The sequence below is a fragment of the Ammospiza nelsoni genome, chromosome 3 (assembly GCF_027579445.1).
Source record: "Ammospiza nelsoni isolate bAmmNel1 chromosome 3, bAmmNel1.pri, whole genome shotgun sequence".
Classification (NCBI taxonomy): domain Eukaryota; kingdom Metazoa; phylum Chordata; class Aves; order Passeriformes; family Passerellidae; genus Ammospiza; species Ammospiza nelsoni.
In genome coordinates this window covers 12,466,429-12,491,620 of record NC_080635.1, presented here as the reverse complement: position 1 = coordinate 12,491,620, position 25,192 = coordinate 12,466,429, and the positions used below count along the sequence as shown (strand labels likewise).

General features: G+C 42.4%; 1 protein-coding gene across 3 annotated transcripts in view; it reads right to left on the bottom strand.

Moving 5' to 3' along the window:
* The window catches only part of FBXO11 (F-box protein 11), a 70,307-nt gene extending 51,370 nt beyond the window's left edge, over window positions 1-18,937 (bottom strand). For 2 of the 3 annotated variants that reach the window (XM_059469698.1, XM_059469699.1), the window contains exon 1: window positions 18,566-18,937. In XM_059469698.1, coding sequence (XP_059325681.1) covers window positions 18,566-18,677 — 112 coding nt within the window. In that variant the 5' untranslated portion in view covers window positions 18,678-18,937. Of the gene's footprint in view, window positions 1-12,865; window positions 13,056-18,565 lie in introns of those variants that run through there. The other variant, XM_059469700.1, reaches the window with a different exon arrangement.
* Window positions 18,938-25,192: the final 6,255 nt, after the last annotated feature.

Here is a 25,192-nt window from a genome sequence, read left to right as displayed (position 1 = left end):
ACTCAAACTTACCCTGAAGAGCTCATGGACACAGCTGCAAGCAAGGCCAGAACAGGAGAAAGTAAGGCAACACAGGCACAGCGAGTTTGTTTTCACACAGGCTTAGACTGATGTGTTGTCTGTGCAGTGCTTTGGGGTTACATGAACAACACTCACATCTCTTTCCCTGCTGGTTTGCTTGCAACCATTCCTTCTCCTAATTGATAATCTGGGATGAGATGATGGCACATTGTTTAAGAACTCAGCACTCACAAACTTGCTTGGAACTGCTGGAGCCAAACCAGAGCTGGCTGCTGCCATCTTGGCACGTTCTGCCTGATTCATCAGTTAAAGGATTAACATCTTTAAAAGTAGGTGGGGAGGATTTAAAAGACATTGCTGCCCATATTCTTTCACCTGCTGCTTCTTTCAGACATCACTACTGTAAAGCAAGGGTAGAAAAATATTTTCCATGAACTCATTTGAATTTAAATATTACTGAAAATGATTGTGAAAACAAAGGAGAATCTAGTGAACCACTTTCCAATGTTTGATCTGAATTACTTTACCTTGTTTTAGCACTTAGGAGGAGATCAATTCAGTACCAAAAGTCCTTAATTCCATTAATCACACTTATCCCACATTTTTCTTTACTGAACTGGACAACTACACAGTCACACTCATTACTGTGCAGCTGAAATTTTCATAGAGCAGCCACCTCCTCCCTCCAACCCAAAGCTACCAAAACCATCTCAATGCCACTCCCGTGCTTCTGAAGCACCACTCCCAAAAGGGCTTTGGGCAGCAGTTAAACTGGGGAAGAAAACACACATCTCATGGAGTCTATACTCCCAGCTAAGGGCTGGAGAAGTGGGCATTATCCAAACCCTGTGAATCCAAAAGTTTGCAGCCAGCACAGCTAGAAGGCAGGTAACAGAGAAATACACCTTGAAGAACTCCTGTCACTGCACAGGAGCTGCTTGACAATATTTTCTTCTTTAGATGTCAGAGCATATGCCACCACTGATGACTAACAAGTAAGGAACACAAAGAAATTTTGGTGCATCAGTCAAACCATGGTTGAAAAACTATGAGGCCTGACATCAAATCAGGCTGCTACCTTTGAAGTGTAGCACTTAACAGTCAGTGAATTATTTCATGCCAGTGCTGTGTGCATTTCTGATACTGGCACAAGATGAGAAACAGGCCAGTGACTGAACTATGGTGGAAATAATTTTTACTTCCATACGATAGACAATAGACACTCATGGATGGATGCACTGCACTATCTACAGTGATATTCTGGGAAAATATTATGGCAGTTGGAATGTCCAGTTATAACCAGAAATCAACAAGTAAACAAAGCTGAGGCACCACTGTAGAGATGACCTTCCCTCAACAGATGCCTCTCATTTGCCACATGTAGAAAAATATTTCCAGAAAAACATATTCTATTTTATATCAGACTCTCAAAGGACTCACAGGAGGTCCTGTCTTTGGTGGAGGCAAAGTTCAAGATTCTTGTCACATAGCAAGAGCTACACATGTCTGCATACATATGCTAGCTAATTAAAAACAAAATAAGAACCAACCTTAAATTCTTAGAAGAATCAAGAGTCAGAACCACTTCATTCTGCTCCTGTCTTTTCACATTTGCTGTATAATTTAATCCTGGAGAACTGCAGTGCTTCAGGGAACACAGGTCAACGCCAATAATTCAGCACCAATCTAGTACTAAACATCACTTCTAAACACAAGAGGTTTTGTATTGACTACCTAGCATCTTTACCTTGAAGAGAGCCTCTGAAGTGTCTAAGTGTTCCTAGAGGAAAACCTTGCATGCAAAGCATCTGATGATTCTGTCTTTACACAGCCACTCCACATCCACCTTCTCCACAGACCAACACCTACCATGGGACAGCAAGATCATAGATGCAAACTCAGAACAACAAATCACAGTGAGGTTCAAATCCTGCACATGTAGAATGTGCAAGACCCTGTCCATTTGCAAGCACAAAAAGCCCCCCATTACACAACTACATTTATGTAGTCTGTCAGATTTGAAGGGCCAGCACAGACACAAGCAGATTCAGCATCACTAGAGACTCAAAAGAAAAGAATCCTTTGTGAGTTGTTCTTAAATCACAAGCATTCAAAACATTTCTAGCAAGTGAAATATATTTTGTGCATTCAACTTCAAGTATGCCACAAGGGTCATGAACACAGTTAAAACCAGCCTACTAAATAAATGGGTATTTTCCCTCACTGAACTAAAACATACAATACTTGTCAAATATTAATTATACTGCATCAAGTACAGCATTCTTACATCTCTGTTCTAGAGGCAAAACTGGGGTATTCTCCACATTCTAATATATATCAAAGACAGTTTATAAGTGCATTGAGCTTTGCCATGTTCCCCTTGTATTTTGGTTGAGCCCATGGAGTATTAGTCATCTTTTTTATATTCATGCTCAACATAGCTAAAAAATTGTCTTAAGATGTATTCTAAGCAACTGTCAGATTCAATTTTTGACATGTTTATTCTCCAACTATGGCTAATTTAACAAACAAACTGTTCATATTCTATAGGTTGAATGAATAAACTTATACCAAAATGGTACTGTATTTATTTAAATAATTGGTTCACATGTAATTTTATGATTGTTTTACACAAAGTATGTATTTTAAGAATGATTCTTTAAAATACTGCATAACGTCTCACCATTCTGAATTTAATCAAGAAGTTACCTACAGCAACCTTTATTTATTTTCCTCCACATATACCACCATCCATCCTACATCCAGATGCTCTAAATATGGTGGGTTGGGTTCACTTTCTGAGGTTTAGTTGATTACTGAGGTTTTGTTCACAGCTTCACAAACCAGTATTTTGGTAGGAACAAATGCTGCTTCTGAGAACTTTTACCTTCACTGACATGGGCAATCTAGCAACCCATACTCCTCAAAAAACAGAGGCACTCTCCAGGAGAACAGTCCACAAGCAGCTCCAGGCAATGCCTCCAGGCAAGAGGCTGGTGGCTCCTATAAGCAACATACACCTGCTCCTTTAATTAAATATACAGAGAAGTAAGTTGTGCAGGACCAGATTGAGCCCTGGTAGAAATACAGTGCACAGAAATAGCAAATTAGATACTTTCTGATCAAGTGCACTAGTCAAATACAGTAATCAGAATGAAAAAATATTAAACATTTATAAAAACCTAAGCTGAGAGAGTAAAAGTCATATTTAGAGCACAGGCTAGATTTGTTACCAGGCAGTAAACTGCTGAATGCATGTAATTAAGGACACAAAATCAGTATTATGCTAACAACACTTTAAGAGCAGCACTTAGGTGGAAAGACTAAAACCATTTTTCACAGCAGATGAGTCTTCTGCATTCCAAGGGCAAGAACCATCTCTGCTATACATAATGCCATCTATTAGGCAGAAAATGTCCCTGGGAACAAAGTGAAAAGCTATGAAATAACAGGTTCTGAAAAATTTGTTAATGGCATTTCACACTTGAGAACCAGAGCCTTCAAATTTAAGAAGAACAATAAAAGAAGCCATGTGCATCTCAAAATCAAAACGCAGTTTGGCTATTTCAGTTTACATTTTAAGCCAAAAGTAAACCCTTATTAAAATATTTTATGTTCTTCAGGAAACAAATGGAAAAGGAGAGAAGATTTCCCTTAATGAAAAGTTATCAGCTGTGGCTGAAGTCCTGAAAACCTTCAGCTATGACAGTGTTGGGAAGAAAATCTTAAAAAGGGCAAACTTCCAGAACAATCACAGGAATAAAACTGTCAACAACACAAGTGGCAAAAAGACCTGGTTTGTGCCTGTAGTGGACAAATACAGAGGTGCAATCATCTTCACTACAGAGCAGTTCAAAATTAGTTTTCATTTTTTATAAAGCCAAACCTTATTGTCAACTTGGCTCACTGTAAACACAGAAGATCTCTGGTTTCCCAGCATAGAACAGACTTGAGATATAAAGGAGGGACCAGGTCCCACCACCACATTCCTCCCCACTCGGTCACAAATGACACTGGAGGCACATATGCATTAAAACACAAGATAAAAACATTAGAATAGTACAAATAGCAGGAGTCCCCCCTGCAATGGGACAGGCTCAGACAGGAGGTCCCTACATGAAGTTGTCTCTGGTGTGTTCCTACTGGGGAGCATGGTGCCCAAGGAAAGATCAAAAGCAAGGCAACTAAGTCATGGACTTGAACATCTCAAAATACAGACAGTATCAGTCAAGTTCCTTATCAGAAATAATTACACTGGAAGTAATTGTTAAAGTGTCACTGAACTTCATTTTGCCAGTACAAATGAGTACAATACTTTGTCAGTACCCTTTCTGGACAGTTGTAACATTTTATTCCAAGTTATTACAGCTTTATTTTTTAAATCAACTTTGAAAAGTACAGAGAACTAAATATAATTTCCTGCAAATCTGAAGCAATTATTAAAGTCAAATGTTTCCACCACATGTACAAGAAAAAAAAATTGCTTTCCCCTAGCAAACAACATAATTTAGTGGGACAGATGTAAGGAAAATTTGAATTCTGGACTGTTCTCTGAGCTACATATAGCAATGAGGGGATGTCTCAGACATGTTCTATTGCACATTCATAACCCTAACAGCCTGGAAGCCCTACCATTTACTCCTAGACGTGATTGTGAAAGGCACAATCAACAATGTGACAGATTCTGAGACCAAACTATGGACTCATACCAGAGCAATGCATGGTGCACATATTCCCTTTAAAAATCTCTGGCCCAATGGATGGAGAAGTGGACAGAAGAGGACAGAGCACCCATATGCCAGGTACCATCTTTATAAAGGTCCTTTCAGGGCAGCCACTAGCAGGTTCAAGTTGGAGCAGAACATCATCTGTAGCAGTCCAGATTACCTCTGAGCAGCAGGAATCCATTATTTAAATTCTGTTGCTTCCTAGCCTCTCCCCCCAGCACATCAGAGGGCTGTGGGCATGACCAAGTTACAGCAGGTAAAGCCAAGGTAAATGCTGAACTTGCTAAGAGTTTCCAAAATCACTAAACCATTAACTCATGCCTAGTCTTGAAAAAACAAAAGAGCCAACCACCAAACAAAAAGAGAGGGAGCAGTACTTCCTTTCTGATAAAAATATTCAAAGCTTTTCAAATTAAGAGCCATATACTGTTTGATTGCCAACTGCAGTGTTTTCTCCAACTACTTATTTTCCCAACCATTACCTTTTATAAACTCACATAGTTTTCCTCAGATAAAATGTTACCAATGTTTTTTTCTCTTTCTGTCACAGCAATGTGCTAATCTGATCAATACCATTAGGAGTTCCCACATCACTACTCAGAACCTATGCTGAAGTTCCTCAAGAACCAGAGCAAAATCTCAGAGTTTAAATCTTCCACATGAGCTGCAGGTCATCTCTCAATGCACTTCCTTTGGTATTTGTGCTTTCCCAATGTCACACTGCATTTTAGTACAAATGTGTCATTTTCTTGTGCCATACATATGGTTCAGTGCACCCACAGGCACACCTATGGCTTCACAAGTGTCACAATGTTGTATCTCAAAAGCACAAAAAAGAGTCTATAAGGACACAGAATGCAAGTAATAAGAACATTATTTATTCTCACAGAAATGCCCACTGATCCTCTTAGGATTTTTTTAAACTTAATTGCACAAACAGTTAAAACAAGCCTAACTCTCTGCCTTACCCACAAGTAAGGGCTTTGACTGACACACACTGGCAAATAAAGGAAAAAAAAAAGTCTGCCAGGCAAAGCAAGCCTCACCCCTGCCAGCTGCCCCTTAGAATGTAAGTTGGTGCCCCAATGACAGATGGCCACACAGCTCACGTGGCACTGCAAGAGCAGCTCCAGTTTTCAGCCCAGCATAATTAAGCCAACCAACTGCAACTCCCCTTTACCTTCATATGCTGCCCTGACAGATTTAAGCACCACCACAGCCATATCCTGAGCCATTCAGTGATCCCTGCCTTGAACAAGGATCAGCTGGGAGCACAGAACAAAGGGCAGCTGAGACAACAACTCCCAGCACACCCATCCAGATTTTAGCCTGGGACAAGATGAGCACTAACAAGTCCAGAAAGAAAACAGGTATTGTGTACTAAGAGACACCACATGGTTCACAACTGGAGTACGACCACAGGAACCCAAGGACATCACATTCAATTGTGTGCTTTGCCACAGATGTGGTTCCATGATAAAGATAAAACAATTTAAGTGTATAATACTGCCAGAAAGGAGGGTGCAGACCTTTTCCCACCAGCTCCCACACACAGTGGGAGTGACTGTACAGGTACACAGTCATTAAAACAAAGGAAGGAAGAAGCAAATCGCTGAGAAAATCCCTTCTGGTAGCCATTTGCAATCACACTGCTTAAAATATCAGTGAAACTGTGCCTACAGACTTCCCTGGTGACTTTGGGCAAGCTCTGCCATTTCCTCATGCTTTCGTTTCCCAGTGCTGATGTCAGAACAATGGCACATCAGAACATCCCAGGTGTGCAATGACAGCACAGGCTCCACTGAAGGTCTGCAACACACACAAGCTCTGCAATACAAATATCCAAATTAGTAAAACAAAGGGGATCCTTTACCAGCAGCTGAAATTACTCTAGGCAATCACTAGTGGCAGAAAAACAGATATTTCCCCATGTTTATTGCAATTCCAACACAAGACCTTCAGGCAGAAGGGAAGGATTAAAGTTGAGTGCACTGATTAGTATTCTTTTTACATCACTGAATGCTTGAACAGCTCTTTCCCAAGTAAACTCTGAGCATATACAAGAGTAAGGATTTCTGTGAAAAGATCAGTAAGTCAGGAACCTTCTGGACTAGAAACTGCTCATTAGCCTTACTCCACCCACTGCAGGGCAGTTACTAGAAACACTAAAAGAGGAAACAAAGAACCACTGAATTTGTCCTCTCACTTTAAAAATTAAATATGCACGCATGCATGCAAATCCACTCTTAAAAGAATTTCTTATTTAATTTAAACTCTTAAGGTCATTAAGTCTACTACAGTGATTGTCACTAAGAAATTTTATCTAGATGGGGAGATTTTTGCCAGCTGGGTTTGCAGAATGGGATACTTAAGAATTGTCTCTATATCTATAGTGAAAAATACCTGACAGAGGGGAGAAAGAGGCAAGGCTTGGGAGGAAATATATCACTTCTCTATTTTACTAAAAAAAAAGCAGGTTGATTTTTGGTTTTAACTGAGAAAAAAACTCAACACAAGCAGGATAACACATTCTTAAACCCTGCTCTTCTGATGCCTTTGCTCTTTCTCAAACCATACACAGATTTCAAAAGCTAGACCAATTAAAATTCATTTTCTGTAATGTACTTGGCCATTTCTGTAGTACTTTTAAATTTGGGGAAAAGACAAAATATGTCCCAGAAATCTTAAGAAAATCTTAAAAAGACTCCAGCAGTTACCCCAGCCACCATAATGCACACAGCATTTATATCAATGCAAAACAATCTTTCTGCTAACAGGACCCTACACATGTTACAAGAAATAAATCTTAGTTAATGTTTAATACTCAGTATATATACATAATTTTACTGACTACATCTGCAGCAAAACATCATAAAGATAATAAGAAAAAGAAATTGTCCATTTCACTATTTAAAATTTGCTCATTATGAAAGTGGTAATTATTTCTACCATGCAAGTGACATAAAGAGTTGAAAATGTCTGCCTTTCACAGCCATTACAGCACCACTTCAGCAGACTACCTGGTTGCTAATAGTGGTAGCCCAGAGCAATGCTCAGGGCCAAGGCTGCTGATAGGAAAGAAACATTAGGATAACAACTGAAGTGTATTTAGTCTGAAAAATCACTGTGCCCAACTCACTATGATTCAGGTAATGTTCTTGATGCCACACAACTGTGCAACATTTCTAGATCTTACACACAAAAATATCCTGGCAGCTTCTTGCACTCTCTGATACTGAAATTAATGAAAAACTAGGCACTCAGTCTGCTGGGATTTACCCAAGAACATGGCAATGAATCCACTCTCAGCACCAATGGGTAACAGGTATTGTTTGGCAGGCCTTTGAAAAAGAGGAGTTAAAAATTATGCTTTTTCCACACACAACCTCCTTTTATTTTCCACTGTATTAATCAGCATACGAGCAACCCACAAGAGAGAAAACTCAAAGCTTCTGTTTCTAAAAAAAGTTATCCAGAAAAATACAGGCTGAAAATTAATGAATTTTTGAAATGAATTAATGAAAACTGATCTTGAACTGGAACACCACATACTATTGAGACTGAAATTTTAAAATAAAAATTTGTTTGAAACCGATTTTCTGTTGTCTCTCTTTTCCCCACATTTTTACAAATGTACAGGTTTCAATTTTAGTATGATCAATACATTTTCTGTTAAACTTACATATTAAATTTAGGTTGTCTGTAACCGAAAAATCAAAATCATTTCACCTCCTCTTTCTTTTCTGACATTTAAAAAACAGTTTTAGAGGGGATGGGGCTGTTAGTAAACATTATTTCCTGTTTAAAGTTAACAAGCTCAGAGGTTCAAGCATTATTTAGACAAAATGGGAGATCCAACAGCACACTGACAAGTACTGTGATGAACTGATCTTCAGAACTGAGCTTCATTAGACAGACACCCACTGAACCTACTGGGATATGCCTTTTTCAGTTACTGAAACCTTTCAAACCACGGTAAAATTTGACAATGACTAACAACCATACTGATGCTGTCAAGTGTATCAGCAGATTATTGATCACAAGCTGCTGATCAATGAGAAGATATTTGGCAAGATATGAAAGGTTCTAAACTTGTTATCAAAGGCCACTTGAAGTTGCTCAGGTATCACCCATTATCACAATCACACCCATTCCTCTTCTAGTCATCCTGACAGCAACAGTAGCCCAAAGCACTGATCCTCTCTCCTCCCACTGCTGCCTGGCTGGCCCAACAGCTCTTGTGCTGAAGGAGGTTCTCTCAACAGCAATCCAAGGCACGTACCTTAGAGGCTCAAGTATTGTACAGCTTTAGGGAGACTTAAAAATGCAATCAGAGGAAGCTCCAAATGGATCTTAATACAAGAGGGAAATTAGAAATTGAACTTAAATGATTTTTAAGGTCTCTTCCAACCCAAACCAGCATGTTGTTCCATGAAAAGCAATTGTTCTGGGATGTAAAAACCACTACACACCCTCACACACGGCAATTGCCCCAGACCTTTGCTCTTCCAGGGTCATAACAGACAGAGCTCAGCTACCTCTTGTCCCCACCCATGGTGTCATCTTGGACAGCTGCAGCCAACACAGGCCCAAACAGAGCAAACAAAACTTCAGAGTAACTGTTTTATTTTGAATAACTGCTCTTCAAAGACTGTGGATGAATGTCCAAGGACATGGTCACAGATCCTACCACCTGCAGAGAAAGGTGAGGCATCACACCTTGACAAGGATTAATGTAACAACCATCTAAGGGCTGTAGTCCTTGGTCAAGACAGCAACAACTGAGGGAAATGGCAAACATTAATTTGAGCAACCACTACACACAATTTACATTGATGACCCAACAGCATTTGGGTCACCTTTCTGGGCTCCTGCTTTCCCAACTGTCAGGAAAGGCTTATTTAGACAAAGCATTCAATTCTGTCCTCAGAAACAATGACTAAAATCTGAAGTTTTCCCATGCTTCTGCAGCATAATGTTCTTTGTAAAGGTATGCTGACAAACTTAACTTTCCAAAGGTATGCTGATAAACTCCCCAATTATTTATTTCTCACAGGCCTACAACAAGTCTGCACCAAGGCTTACGTCTCAAATTCCAATTAAAGAAGAAATTTACACATTTCCTCTGACTTTTCCAAGTACAAGAAGCTTGGGAACTGTAAATTTTACCCAATTATCTCCTAGAAAAAACATTTATTGACCAAAAAAGAAAGAAAAAATAGGAAGGATACTTTATATACACACAGGATCAGTAATGCAGTAATTAAGTAAAGAGATTAATCTGTGTAAGAAGAGGAAATGGAATAGATTCAAGAGACAGTTCTGAGTTTCTCTGGGAGCCTTAAGAATTCACTAAGGCAGCAAGAGAGGATGGCAGTATCACACTACTGAAGAATATTTTCCCATAAACATTTAAGTAGTATTTTAGATTTTTAACAATTATTGATGAACCAGACTGGACTGGATTTGCTGTTGGAAAATCAAATTTCAAATAAGAACTAGGCACTAAAAAGAAAATCAATTGTTTTACCTTTCATGTCATTTCAGATCAAATTTAAGTGCCATTTGAAGCAAATGGGAATTTTTCAGTTAGCTGGGATTTCAATAGGCTTTGAATGAGAACATCGAAAATTGTTACTGCAGTGTTAGAATTATTTCAATTACCAAACATCATCTGAGAGAAATCAAGGTAAAATGTACTTCTTCAAAAACAAGAAAGAAGTATACCAAGATACTGTGAAATAAATAACTTGTTTTATATGTTTATAAATGCAATAATAAAGCTTTGTATGTTCTGCTAAAGGAAAACACACCTGGCAATTGTAACATCTGACTGGTTTTCAGGATAGCATCTTTGTAGGATTTATTTCTTCAGCAAGGTATGGCCTCAAAACCACAACAACACAGGAAATTGGTGAAGTCCTCATCCTGCTGTTCTACAGCCAAACTATCTGAGAGACAGAAACTGCATTATTGTTTTAGCCAGGGCTCTTCAGCAGGTCTAACAATCCACATGGAGAAGGGAGTGCCTTGCAAGAGCATAATGAAAAGAGGGTCAAGCTAACTCAAATTACCTTCCATTTGCCACAGGCTAAGAGCACACACATGAACAATTACTGTGAATCAGACACCCCAGATCAGCTGACACATGGTAACCTGTCATCCTACAATACCTATCCAAACACAAAGATAGCTTGAAATGTAGACCTGCTGTAGAGCTACAGCTCACCCCTATTCAGAAAGCAAGACACTAAACCCTGGAACCTTTGCTTCTGGAGGCATAAGATGAAAACAAGCAACAGAAGAGAAGGCACAGATGAGAGCCCTTAAGGTAAACAGGCTGCTTCCAAATACTACAAACTGGGATTACCAAAAGGAAACAGTTACTGTAACATGACCTATTAATGCTAACCAGCCCTTCAGTATAAAACCATACACACAGTATGATGACCATGAGACTGCAAATTCAGCTCTTCTGCTGGTGTGGACAGTGGTTATTTAAAGTAAGTACAGGAATTTCAAGTACAGTTGTTGATTTGGCCTTGTTGCCATGTAGTGGCAATTCAAAGTAGGACAAAACCCAAGCTTTTGTTTTCCAATCTCATTCTCAGGAGTGCTCATCTCTCCATGCTGTGTGTACCTACCAAGCTCAATGCAGTCAGTCACACCAGAAAAAGTGAGGGAAAGCTCTATAGGCTCTACCAGCACTAGACTGGCACTCACATGGTACAGCTGAATCAGATTTTTGGAACACAGAACTGGCTGTGCAAGAAGATAAACACCACTATTATTTTGATACAGGAATACCAGAGATATCCGGTATGTATGGGAAGCATATCTCCACAGGCTTCTGTGGAACAACCTACATAGAGCCAAGGTACAGCACTCAACAGAAACAAACCCAGGAGCCTGAGTGACAAGGTTTCCAGGCAGAGCTCAACTATGCAGCAGTTTGAGCTCCCAGAACAAAGCAGTGCCTGAACTCTCACATATAAGACATCAGAGGGACCTGACAAACCTGGCAACGGAATGGAAACTGCAGGTTTCTGTTACAAGGAACACAAGGTTTCATTGTATGTCCCACAGCACAGAGCCCCAGCAGCACTGCACAGCTCCTCTCAAACACAGCACTGGCACCAGGCACTGGGGCAGCCTCCAACCCCACAGCACAGCCAAGCTGATCTAGGGGTGACCTGGGAGGGCAGGGGCCAGTCCCACTGATGGGCAGGTCTCTTACCCAGCCCTGCAGGGAGAGAGCTCCAACAGCTAAAGCAGCAGGGAACTACTCCCAGTGTTTTGGAGGCTTGGTTTCTGTGGTGATATGGTTCAGGGAGCTAAGGGTGACAAAGCAAGGCAAAGGCTGAGCATCAAGTTAGAAGCAGGAGAACCTCTTTCTCTAACAAACAGGCTCTACCATTACTTAGCTCTCTTGGAAAAATGCAAGGAAAGGAAATCTCTCAGAGGAGAGCAAAAAAATAGTCCCCAAAAGCCTACTGAAAGAACTCCAGGTTTTATAAGTGCTCATTGCCTGTTTAGCCTAGCTTCTACCCACAAATGAATAATAATTTTAAGAACAGGGAATTTCCTGATTTTTATAATCATGAAAACTGTTATTGAGAGGAACCACAATAACTACTATTCAGGCTATCTTTTATGAAGGATTTCAGATTCATATATTTTAATCACCTCAAAAAAAGTTAATTAAACTTTCTAACAGGAAGTACAAGGCACATAATAGAGGATGCCTCTAGAGCATCTTCTTTACTTAGGAACCCACATCTAGAACTCATTCTTTTCTTCTACAAAAATTTAAAAGCAATAATATACTACAAAAGCAAAATTCTGATACTCTGTAATTTCACTGCATGCTTTTAATTTGCTCTCTTTCCCCTCCCCCTCCTTGGCCCCCATTTCACAAGAACTGCAGGACTCTGACTAAAAGCTAGATTATATTTAGATACTACAGCTTAGTATCATGAGCAAGAATCACCAAGTTTTACTCCCCTTCCAATCCAAGTGCTGAATGCAGAAACATCACCCAAGTAAGAAACAGAAAGAAATACCTAATAATCTGAAACCATGAAAAGATTAGGCAATGACAAATTCAACTGACAAACCTTCCATTTTCTCAATTCTTGTTAGTTCAGTCAGTTCACCTCTGCTTCTTTTTTTATCCATATGTTGTGCAGCTCTGGGTTAATTTTCCTATTGCATCTGTTGCAATGTGTAAGACTAAATACCTTTAATCACTAATCAATGCAACTTAAAAACCTTACAGAAGCACACTACCTCCTCTCCCTAGCAGACCAAAGAGTTTCGAGGCAAGGCCTCCAAGAGGAAGTTTAAGTGTTGCCACAGGTGATGCACGTTAACAACGCACCTGGTGCATCCTCCTTCCAATTTCCCAGGGACCCAGAGGAGAGCGTGGGCCAGAGCTGTCCTGGCTGCAGTGGCAGCCCTGGGACACCCCTGTGTGTGTGTGCTCAGTGTGCTGAGCCAACACCCAGCCCAGCAGTGGCTCTGCACATTCAGCACTGGCGAGGCACACGGGGCTCACACGCTGCTGAGGGAGCTGCCATGGAAGCAGGCTGCCAGCCTGACCCTCCCAGGCAGCTGCTGGCCTGACACAGCCTTCCCAGGCCTCCACTTCCCTGCATATGCATCAAAGCCTCACATCCAGTGCATGGAATATTTATTTATGCTCAACAAATGAGATGCTTCATGCCTGCACACCTGCAGTAAAAGCCTGACATACACTGCAAGCTTTGGTCTACTCTGCAGCTGTGACTGTCCCAGGAAGCACCAGAGCAAGGAGGGGGGCACAGAGCATAACCTTCCCCCAAAGCACAAAGATAAATAAAACAGACCCATGGAGGAGGCTTCATTATCTCTTAAACCACTGGGCTCCAAGTTTTTGTCACACAGAAAGTAAAAAAAGATTTGATATTTCTGGGAAACTATAACTGATGTTAATGTTAATAGATTGACTAAAATATACCATGACTATAGGCAATGAACACTACTGTGTATGCCAAGAACAAATACACTTGATTTTGATCTCTCCAACTGAAATAGAAAGCTTTAGCATAGGTTTAGGCACTTGTCCTATATGAAGGACAACAAAGGTATACAGATACTCCTTTGTACTCCTAATTCAGAATGAGGCTTTGGGAAACAGAAATTGTACTTGAAGAACCAAGTTTATAGGCTCCAAACTTTTATCTGTAAGGTAGACTTCGGAAACTTTTCATTGCAAAACCAAGAATTTTATTTCCATATCTTTTCCCAGCCCATGACTCACTTTCAAGAAATAAGAGAAAAGCCTTAACTAGATTTCTTTCCATGTGGAGCAACTGATGCCTGACTTGACTTCTTGCCTTAAGGGATGACCCTACAAAAACTGAAACCCATTTAGATGCTTTGATGCAAGTCTGTGCACTTGCTTCAGAATAAGAATAATTTAATTCAGTTACTGTTACTGCCCTGCACTCACCAAATAAGCCTTTAGCACATACTAAAAAAAAAATCATATATAATAATGCACGTGCTTTCACACACACACTTGAAACAGAGCCAAATAAAGACTCCTTACCTTTCCTAAGATATTTATCTCAACGTTACAAAATTCAAACGTTGTGAGCAAGAACTCTACTGGAGTTTAGTTTCTACATGTCTGTCTTACACAGCCTGACCCACTCTTTTTCCCAGTCCGTCAAGCCCTCGCGTCCCCTATAAGACAAATGACTAATTCAATTACCTTGTGTGCTGACAGGCCAGCTGGTTGCTGCTTCTTGGCATGGGTAGGAAGAGGGTGAGTTATAAATGTCTTTCCCTCATTGTCTTCGTCCTCTGCCCAGCCACAAAACTTAACTTCACACCCCTTTGTCAACTTCGGTTTAAATGAGCTAACAAGTTCAGAAGTTGCAGAGTGACACACAGACTGTATGGGTGTATCTATCTTGTTTTCACTGCAAAATAGATTGGGGCTAGGAGGGGAAGCAAACTTGCAAGGTAGGTTTACAGCACGCACGTATTAAATTCGCCTCAGCTCCAAAAGTATTGACCCAACTTAACCCGATCTAAAATGGAGCTGCCACAGTCCCACCACACCCACAGGCGTTCAGTGTTATCCCTTCCCTGTAGCAGCACTCGTGCCAAAAATCAACCTGGGAAAAAAAAAAGGCAGTTGGCATTTGGTGCAGGCAGCCCAGAGCCAGCCCCTGCCGTGTCACATGGACGCCGGCAGCAGGAACAGCAGCACCGTGGCAGATGCAGCTGGGGACTTATCAGCACACAGGAGCCCAGCCTAAGAGCACTTAATTCTGGACATGCAGCTCAGAACCTCATTAGCACTGCAGCCAATGATGTGCTGGTCTTACACAGGCACATATGCACTAATGGAGTTATTATTTTGAGAAGAACAGAAACAAGAAAAAAATATTCATATGATAGCTCTGAGGTTGACAATTTCAGCTGCATTCTGGACAAGATCTTTTGGTCTTTTAAAATAACTGTATAACCTTGTCTTCTTCCTAGCAAAACTAGCCAAACCTATGCAATCAAGGAAGAAAAAAACAGCACTATAAGCAAACATGGGAATATTTAATCATAAACATTACCGAGTGCAGATTTCCTTTTGGGTAGACCTTTGTCCTAAAGAAAATAAAAGGGCACATCTATTCTGTATCATTCATGCAGAATAGCAAAACCACTGAATAAACCACTGGTAACCCCACTGGTGACTGGGGAGAGATCAGGAGGGAGAAGGCAGAACAGAAGTGCCATGGTGCAGCCAGAGTGGCTAACTTAGATGGAGGGAGGTGTGAACAGCAGAGCATAAGGCAAAACATCTTGGGAAGTGTATCCTGATGACATCTTATCTTGGCTGAACAACACAGGGAGTCTGGGGGAGAAAACATTTTTATCTGCAACTATTTATGATCTCCCTTCCCCACTAATCAGAACACAGGGACACAGGTATTGTTCATCAATGTATATTATAGACAGCATGGTTATATATTCATTAGATTTGTTCCTACTACACACATAAAATGAAAATTACTTCAGTATAAAGAACAGCTTTGTATGATTTTTAAATTCTTATAAGGAGCCTTTGAGGAAGGATTTTTAGAAAAGTATTTTTTCTCAGTGGTCTATTTATTAACAATAGGCATCATAACTTGATTTTAACCCAGCAGTGAACATGTAACAGCTGTTACTCAGTTGTAAAACACTGTCTACTTACACAGCATTAAATAATAAATAAAGCTCAAGACCTAGTACATGTTTTACTAAGCAATTTAATGATATGAAACAAGAAGTTCCAAAGATTAACTGTGAGCTGTATTATCAACTCTGTCCCATGATATCTGTGCCTATAAGCACAGAGCTGTAATATGAAGGAGGAAAGAAATTAACAGTAACAAAAAATCATTTTTGTTCAGTCACAGCTGCACTCACAGTATCCAGTAAGAGGGTTTTATTAACAAATTTAAATCTGAATTCAATAGAAACCCTTTCCTAATAATTTATACTGATTCTTTTGTACAGCCTTTTTTAGGATGACCTACATTGCTTGGGAATAAAGGTGAAAAAAGTCAACACTGATTTGCATGGCACAGTCTAACCCCAGCATATTGGCTTTTAATTTAGTAGCATTATTCATCAGCCTTTACTGCAATAGCCCTGCACAAAGCCATCAAAGTCACAGGTAAAACTGAAATTACCTTCCAGATATGGTGGATCAGACCTTGCAAATCCTGAGATAGAACAGAAACTGCACTAGAGACACCCCCAAATGCAGATGAAACACTAATGACAAAAAACCTTAATGCTGTTGATACATTTTTAGCCAAGTGAGACCTAGCACAACTGACCTTCAAAAATGCAAGGCAAAAGCTAGCAGTGATCCACATGGAACGGTAATTTCCACAAGCCATGGAATTTGATTTTGTTATAATTTCATCACCACTGAGTGGTCAACCATGTGAACCAGAAGAACAATGTGGAAAAAAAAAAAAAATAGGTGAGTCCAGAGTTCCAGAAATGTCAGAGCAATACAAATACACTGCAGCCTCACATTTTAATGGAGAAAGTTTCTGCCTGTATCTTTACCAAATTAGTAACATATGAACAGTGGCAGTCCAATGTAAAACTGAATAATCACTGCATTTAATCCATAAGCACATCATTCCGGATGCCTTTTATAAGTTGTATTTTCATCTGTTTAAAAGGCAAAGTAAGCCATGGGGTTGAAAAAATGCCTATATTCTGCATATGGAAGATTGACGATGAAAACCTTCAGTGCATGTCTTTGAGAGGAAATTCTTTTTTTTGTTGTTGTTTTGCTTTATTTTCTGTGTTGTTGTTTTGCTTTATTTTCTGTGTTGTTGTTTTTCTTTTAAAGGTCAGTATACCAGAGAAGTCATTTAAATCATATAATTACTGAAGATTTTGGAAGGTTTACACAAGACCCATAATTGGGCATAAGACATCACATCCTCTGGTTATATACACAGCAATCTGGTCTGGGTAACATTCTTTGCTCTGACCAATGTGTGCGAGGGGGGGCGGGGGAAGGAAGGGGAGGGAGGGGAGGGAGAGGAATGGAGAATTAAAAATACTTCCTTAGATTAAATTTTCTTTACTTCATTTACTTAAAATGTTCTGATTGCAGAAAATGCACTAAAATATTTATCGCGACGCATCTCCGTAGTTAAAACACCTTGTTCTCAACGCGATATCCTAGATATTCAAACAAAAGACATTCAGCTGACAATGAAGCTTTTTTTCTTTTTTTTTAATTTTAAAAAGGCATTTGTACACCTAAGACCGCACCACGGATCAGTCTTCTTTATCATGCCGGAGTTGTGACAGATAATGCATAAAAAATTAAAATCCAATCCACCAGATAAGACATGCAAAATGTCTCCTCCAATCCCACCCCCATCTCGCCTTCAAAAAAAAAAAAAAAAAAAAAGGCAAAAAAAAAAGCCCAGCCACCAGCAGCCCTGCACATTCGGAGCACAGGCACAGCGGCACCCCCAGAGCCACCACTGGGGCGACAGCGCCAGGCCCGAGGGGCCGCCACCCCCGAGCCCCCCCGCAGCCCGCTCCGGGCTCCATGAGGGGCCAATCCCACCTCGCCGCTTCCTCATGCCCTCACACAATGGTGCTTTCCCCCGCTAGCTGCCAATTGTCAACATTTTCTCGCTAGGCCCCGGCCGGGCAGGGCCGGGCTGCGGCGGCCCGAGCCCCCGCTCCGCTCGGGGGCGGCGGGGGCGGCGTGGCCGGGGGGGATCAATGGCCGATGGGCCGCGGCCCCCCCGCCGGCGCTGGAGCCGGAGCCCGAACTGCGCAGCAGGCGCGGCGCAGCGGGCCCGGCCCGGCGGAGCCTCGGCCAGACCCGGGGCCGCCGCCCCCGGACACCATTTCGGGGAAGGTGCCGCCGAGAGCGGCCCGACGCCGTCGCCTCCCCCCGCCCCGCAGCCCCCCGGGCGCTCTTCCCCCCGCGGCCCTCGGGGCCAGGCCCGCCGCTCCCCGCGGGGAGGCTCCGGTGTTCCCGGGGGGAGAGGGCGGCTCGCCCGCTCGCCGTCCCCGGGGACGGGGCGGGGGCTCGGGGGGGTGTCCTGTCCCGAGGGGCCGCGGGCGATCCGCTCCCCCCTCCCCGGCCCGGGAAGGGGCCGAGCCCCCGCCTCCCCCCGAGCCGGGGCAGAGCCCGAGCCAAACAAAGCGCGGCCTGAGCGGGAGCCAAGGGTGAAGCAGCCTGGGCTTTTCCTGCCGGTCCCCGCGCAGGGCGGGCCCCGAGCCCGGCTTACCCCGATCCCCGGCGGCGGCGGCGGCGTTGTTCCTCTCCTGCTGCTGCTGCTGCACCGGGCGCGGCCTGGACACTCGCCTGGGTCTCCTGTTGGCGGCTCGGACCGAGTTCATTTGCCGGCTCGTGTGGGCGGCGGGAGGGGAGGGGGGGAATCCTCCGGCAACCGGTGCCTCGGCGGGGACGGGGGCGCTCGGAGGGAGCCCCGGGGCGGCCGCCTCGCAGGCGCGGGCAGCAGGGAAGGGCGGGGGGGAAATCTCCGGGCGCGGGTCCCGCCGCCGCTGCCGGCTCGCTCGAAGGCGAAGGAGCCGCCGGTTCTCTCAGCGCTGCTGTGGGGGACGATGGCGCCGCGCCCCCCCCGTCCCGGCCCCCGGCGATCCCGCGGTCCTGCCCGGCTCAGGCCCGTCGCTGCTCCGTGGCAGGAGGAGCCATTGACACCGCCAGGGACGCGCTCGCGAGCGGGCGGCCGTTGGGCGGCCGCGCTCCGCCAATCGGCGCGCCCCACACAAACGGCCGGCGCCGGCGCGGCCAATGGGCGCTGCCGTACTATCGGTGCGCGGCTTGGGGAGGGGCGGATGGGCGGCGCGGCGCGGGGTGGGGCGGCGCGGTGCCTATAAAAGGCCGGGGCCGCGCGTGTGGGGCGGCAATGGCGGCGCCCGGGCCCGGCTGTGGCCGCGGCGGCGCCCGTGAGGATCCGGCGCGGGAGCCGGGCCCAGGGCGGCCCGGAATCCACCGGCAGCACACGGGCAGGCTCCGCTCATGCCGTGTGTAGCGAAGGAGAGAGGGCGGGCGTCTGGCGACGGTGCCTTGTGGTGCCGTGCGCCTTGGTAACCCTGCCTGGGCTGGGATTTGCCGTGCTGTGGGTGCCGGCTCGTCTCGGTTTCCTGGCTGCTTGTTAACCTTTCTTTCCCTTCTGGATTTCTCTATATTCTTTGGCCGGCGTGCCCGCTCTTGTTTGTGCTGTCTTTTCCCAATACTACGATAACGCTCTTTAGTTTGGGTTTCAGACAAGTGTATGAGGCTTTTCCTCCTTTATTTTATATTTGTCGTGTTGGTGCTCACTGATGGCCTCAGAACAGGGAAAAAAAGTAAACTAAGCTAGCTGTGGTCTTTTTCCTTTTCAGGAGTCACTTAATAAAATGGACGGCATAACCCAGGCAGTAGGAAGAGATCATCTCTTTGTGGGGTTACTCAGGAATCTGCTTCTAATGTTGTGAAGGTGGGTTTGTGTGGAGTCCTACTTAAACGGAGCTCTGGGAGCTTCTGGAACCAGGGCCCTTGTCTATGCCTGAAAAGCAAGAGTGTTATCTGGTATAAAATGTAAATAAATGATGGTAATTAAAAACACATTAGGTAGGAGCTTGTTTCAAGCTGACAAATGAAGGTATAATATAGCTAAAGGAAATGAAAGCTTTTAAAAAGAAAAAAGCTTTAAAAACACTTACACTTGTGATTCCAAAGGAAATGACAGTGAAATTCTAATTCTCAGTTCACATTAGACCAAATATAAATGTGTGAGAAATCTCAGTAGTTATTAAGGAGCACCTTTTAGAGTTAACATTTTGTTGCCCTAAAGAATGACTGGAGAAACATGAGGATGTTTCTGGAGAGGATGTTTTTCCATGTCCAAGAGAAATAATTCTTGCCAACTTCCTTGATATTAGGGGAAGAGATAATGAAGTTAAGCTCCTGTGAAAAGAACTTTGTAGGGAAAAGGAATATAAACATCAATCTGTTTGGGACCAGTTTCTGTCATAGTGATTACTAGGCTGCTGCATTGAACATTCTGTAGAGCTACATAATTATATGTAAATATCAATAAAGTATTTTTATTTTTGGTAGTGGCATTGTGAAACTCTGCTTTAACTCTTGAATGGGAAGAATAATCATACCCAGGTATTGTGCTGAACTTACTGTGTCATGGTTAGGGGATTTTTTCCCCTCACTGGAAACTTCTAATTTTAAACTAGAGTGTTTCAACTGATTGAATCAATTTCTGTTCAGCTGTTCTAGTTGTGCTCTCTTCCCCAAGCAAATGAATTCTTGGTGTCACAAGATTACCTGCAATTGCTCAATGGAGATATACTCTAAATTTTTAGTACTCTGAATAGTTGAGAGCTTGTTCAAGGATGGATGACCAGCTGATTTTCAGAGAGCCTTCAAGAATCTAAAGGTTCTGATACTAGAATAAAACTTTATTTAATTGAAGCAAACTCTAAACTTCCTTTAGAAGTCTTGCACTAGTTTGAAGCTGAATGGTCTCTTGGCCTACAAAAGCACTTTCTGTAATTAGCTCCTTAAGGTCCAAGGTGTACTCTCACTGACAACCAGAATACATTGAGGGCAATCTATAGAAGTTATGCAGAAGTTTAGGATAAATGCTCTGAGTTGATACAATAAAAACCTCATGCTGAATTATACAGACTTGATTCAGTTACTTAATAAATTACTGGTGCAGAAAAAGTGATTTCTTTAAGTATTCAGTGTTTGCTTACAAGGCATGGAGTGAAGAAATACTGGCAGTGCTCTTGTCTGACATTCTTGGCTGTACTTTAGAAGGCCAAACAGTAGAAAGCCTGAAAACTCATCAAAACATTATTGACTAAATCTCTGTATCTGTTCTCATAGCTGTTAAATGTATCCTGTCTGGGACTTGGCCATAATTTCAGGTTTGTTTGTCAGTCTTCAAAATGCTCTCCTTAGCCATCCTGTGTCTCCCTTGCTGCTGGAAAGCCTCTGAGAAGGAAAGCACCATTCTGTGATGGAAATGGCACTGAAAGCCCAAATTAATAATTTGGGCTCCATTGTGTTGACCACTGTGGAGGTGCTTTAAGCCAACCTGCATGATGTGCTAATAAGCCATTCCTGAATGTGGGTGTGATTTATACTGGCAAGATAATTTTGCCTTTGTCAAGACAGCTTTTTCTTTATTTAAATTGGGAAGAGAGGGAAGGGGAAGTGGAGCTAAACTGTACAGTGATCTTTTTGCATAATTGTCGACAATAGAAATGCTTGCTGGGCTGGTTATGTTGGCCACAAGTCACCTTTTGGTGACCCCTGAATAGCCTCACATTATGAACAGAAAGGTGCAAGACCCGGGTGAGGAGCTTGCTTGGAGCATTTATAGCATAAGCAATTTGGACGGAGCTGTCAAGTGCTAGCTCATCATATTCAGACCATCTTCTGAGCTGCACTGAACTTCAAATGAGTGTGTATTTCAATGTTAATGATAACTGGTTCTCTGTTTCTTGAAGAGTTGGCTGCTGCTTTGAGGAGATCACCTTCCTTCCTGCATGAAGGAAGAGATGCCACAGAGTGCTTAGTGATAACAGTAACTTGTTAATTATGTGTTAGCGTAAAATAGTTGGAGATGAGGCAGCTTCACAGAGGGATCTAGTGCAGGTTGTCATGGAGGGGATTCCCATTTGTGAGGGTGATGTGCAGGGACAGAAGAGCCACTTTGAGTCTGCTGACTTTCTCTAAAGTGAAAACAGTTAAAACAACTTAAATATCAAGATAGTGAATCATTGTTTCTTTTCTATAATCTCAGAGTATTGCTGTGAGGTTAGAGGTGGTGGGGTCACAGAATAAGCAGGATTGGGCAATTACTATGGGACAGTGCAAAGCGGTAAATCAACAAGGCTGATTGAGGTGATCTGTAGGAATCACCACTATTTTACTCTATTTAATGTATATGTCTACTATCAACCTGAAAAGCCTTGCTTCAGAGCTTATTAGAAATGCTTTTTATGGGACAGATTCATTTAAGTTGTCATGACCCATCCTCACCCTGAAGATGTGGGTATTGCTTTAACAGTTGATCAAAACAAATCTAGGATAACAGATGTCAATGAATCTGTGATCTGTGAATTACTTCTAAGGGGTTCACAAAATGTTAGTAAGGACAGCCTTCAACTTGTGTATGATGGCCTAAAGCTCTACTTCAAAATTATTCAGAAACAAAAATTTTGAAAGTTGAAAAAAAAAAAACTAGCCCTTCCAACTTAATTGGTGACTTTTAATTAAGTACAAATGGAGAGTATTCTCCCTAGCTTTTGCTTCCTAATAGATGTGAGAGAACAAGAAATATTTTGAGAACATGGTTATAATTAATTATACAAAGCCCACCACAGAGCCTTTACCTGCAGCTTTTGGATTTGAACAAGAAATACAAGGAGTTAGTTTTTTTTATTGTACTTTTTAATCGATTCAGGTGGTTTTGCAAAGGAGCCACATGTCTCTCCCTCTCTGTATGGATGAAAGTGAAGCAGAAAGGGTAGAAATTCCTTGTCCAAGAGCTTTAACAGGGCTATGAACAGAGCCCAGGGTACAGGAGTCCTTACCTAAGGCTTTCTCCATGGTGTCATGTTACTGCTTCAGAAGGATAACAATTTTGTCTATTATTTTGAACCATCTCATGTGCTGCTAATATGTCCCCAGACTAAAAATACTGCATTGAAGATTCGGGACTGACCCAGTGTGAATTTCTGACTTGTTGCTCTTTAAACTTAGAGGGTTGTTTCTCCCGAGACTGGGAGATGTGGGCCTTGCAGAAATAGCTCAGGATACCTAGAACTGGTTGAACTTGCTTGCTGTGCAGCTCAAAAATTCCAGTGTCATTTTGTTGCAATGTCTCTGACCCTCAGTTTCTCTTAATTGTGTTTTACAACCCATCTCTTGCATCTAGAATCTTCCCACTCTTGCAGAAAAAGACTCTTAAATCTCTCCTTCTTTTACCTGGAATCCTTGTCTCCTGAAATCCAGCTTGATGTTAGCTGACCTTCCTGGGCTGCCTTCTGGGTGAATGTCTGTGGCTGGGATGTTTTCTGTTGCTATACCAACCTGGTTTCTGCACTAAAAATAAAGACCTCAGGGTGGGGAATGTGTGTTGTTTCCTATAAGCTCACATGACTGTTGCAACATGTTTATCTAACATGTTAATTCTAATTCTGCACTAACAAAAGCTCTCTGGAAGCATGAGTGGTACTTCAGTTCTCATTATTTTTTTTTTTAAATAAAAGTAACTTCTAAATAAAGTCCTGGAGGGGTTGTGTCTGAGTTTTAAAGCATTATTAGCTGTCTTGGTAGAATTTTCATGGCTAGATAAATATCTACACAGCTGCCTTCTGGATTTTTTTGTATGTTCAGGGAGGGAGAGGGAGTGGGAGTATGGAGCTGTTTCAAGTATCCATACTATATTTTCAGCCCATTTTTCCTGACAGTATGCAATGAAACCCCCAAACTTGGTCCTCTGGATTGTACTGAGTTTAGATGCTTCACATAGTCTGAATACAAGGCAAGCCTGATACAAGGCTTGATTTTTAAAATTAATTAAAATATATTTGGGATAAATCACATAATTTTATGGGTGATGATGTATTATTTTGACTTGGTGGGTCTCATTCACTCAAGGTTTGCTTCTCACTGTTCATTTTCAGACATGCATGCACAGAGATCAAGTATGGGCTTCACTCGGTTTTTATTCCTTGGAGCCTACTTTTGTTTGCACATTGCATCAGCAATGTGACCATATGATGAGTTCTGTCTTTAGAGCTGGGGTTTTCTGCCCCCCAAATAAGGCTGGTGTGGAGAGGATATTGCCTTGGAGAGGATGCAGCCTGAAGAGATCTTTCAACATAATGAATTGAGTCAGGTCCCAAATGAGAAGTGTTTACAAGAAGTACATCCAATACTCCCAACTGGAAAAATCAATCATTTAATACCAGGAGACTGGAGTAATATGAGGGCCTGGCTTCAGATTTAGACATAGGAAAGGAAAAGAATGGCTTCTTTATGAAATTTTTTGCTGGTTTAGGGGGTGGTTCTTCCCAAGAAATATCTCAGTGGGATTCTGAGCTCCTCATTTTTACAAAGTCCTTAAGTTTCCTGAAGCTGGTCTATCACAGGCCTAGAGGGGCAGGAGCAGTTGGGGACATTTTGCTTCACCTTTGTTGGCAACAGCTAAATACAAAATGAGGATAAAGATTTCCAGTCTTCATTTTCAATGTGTCAAACAGTTGGCAGCATTGTAGAGCATCCAGAGGTGGGGTGCTTGAATGGGATTTGGTATCTCCATACAGAAAGGGGTCAGCAGTGGGAATGGATGCTGTTTCAGTCCTGAAGGCAGGAAGACAGAAGTGGTCTCAGCATCAGCACGTGAATACAACTGCCTTCACTTCAAATCCGGAGAGCAGCTGGGTGTGGGTTTTATTGGTACTGACAGCTTTAACTCCAACAGCGACTGGCGTTGTTAGCTGGTGGGAACAAGTTCTTCATGGTAAAAAGAGAGAGATTACAGTTTTTCACTTTGCTGCCTGGTAGACAGATGCCATTTTAAATGTCCTGCTCCAAAGCTGTATCCTTTCCTACCATTAGAGTTCTCTCAGTATATAAAGATTGGACCTAGCCAGAAAAAAAAGTGTGTAGCATATTGTGTACACGTGTCCTGCCAGCTTGGTCCTCTGGTTGGAGCAGGTAGAAAAGATGAAATTAGGTCCTTTTTCTCCATCTTGCTGGCTTAAGTGGACCTCTTGGTTGTGCCCTATCTATTGATTGGGGTTAAGGTCTAATTAATTCTTATGACCAAGAGATATTTAATCATAAAAGGTTTTTTGGTTGCCCTGAAGAGTCT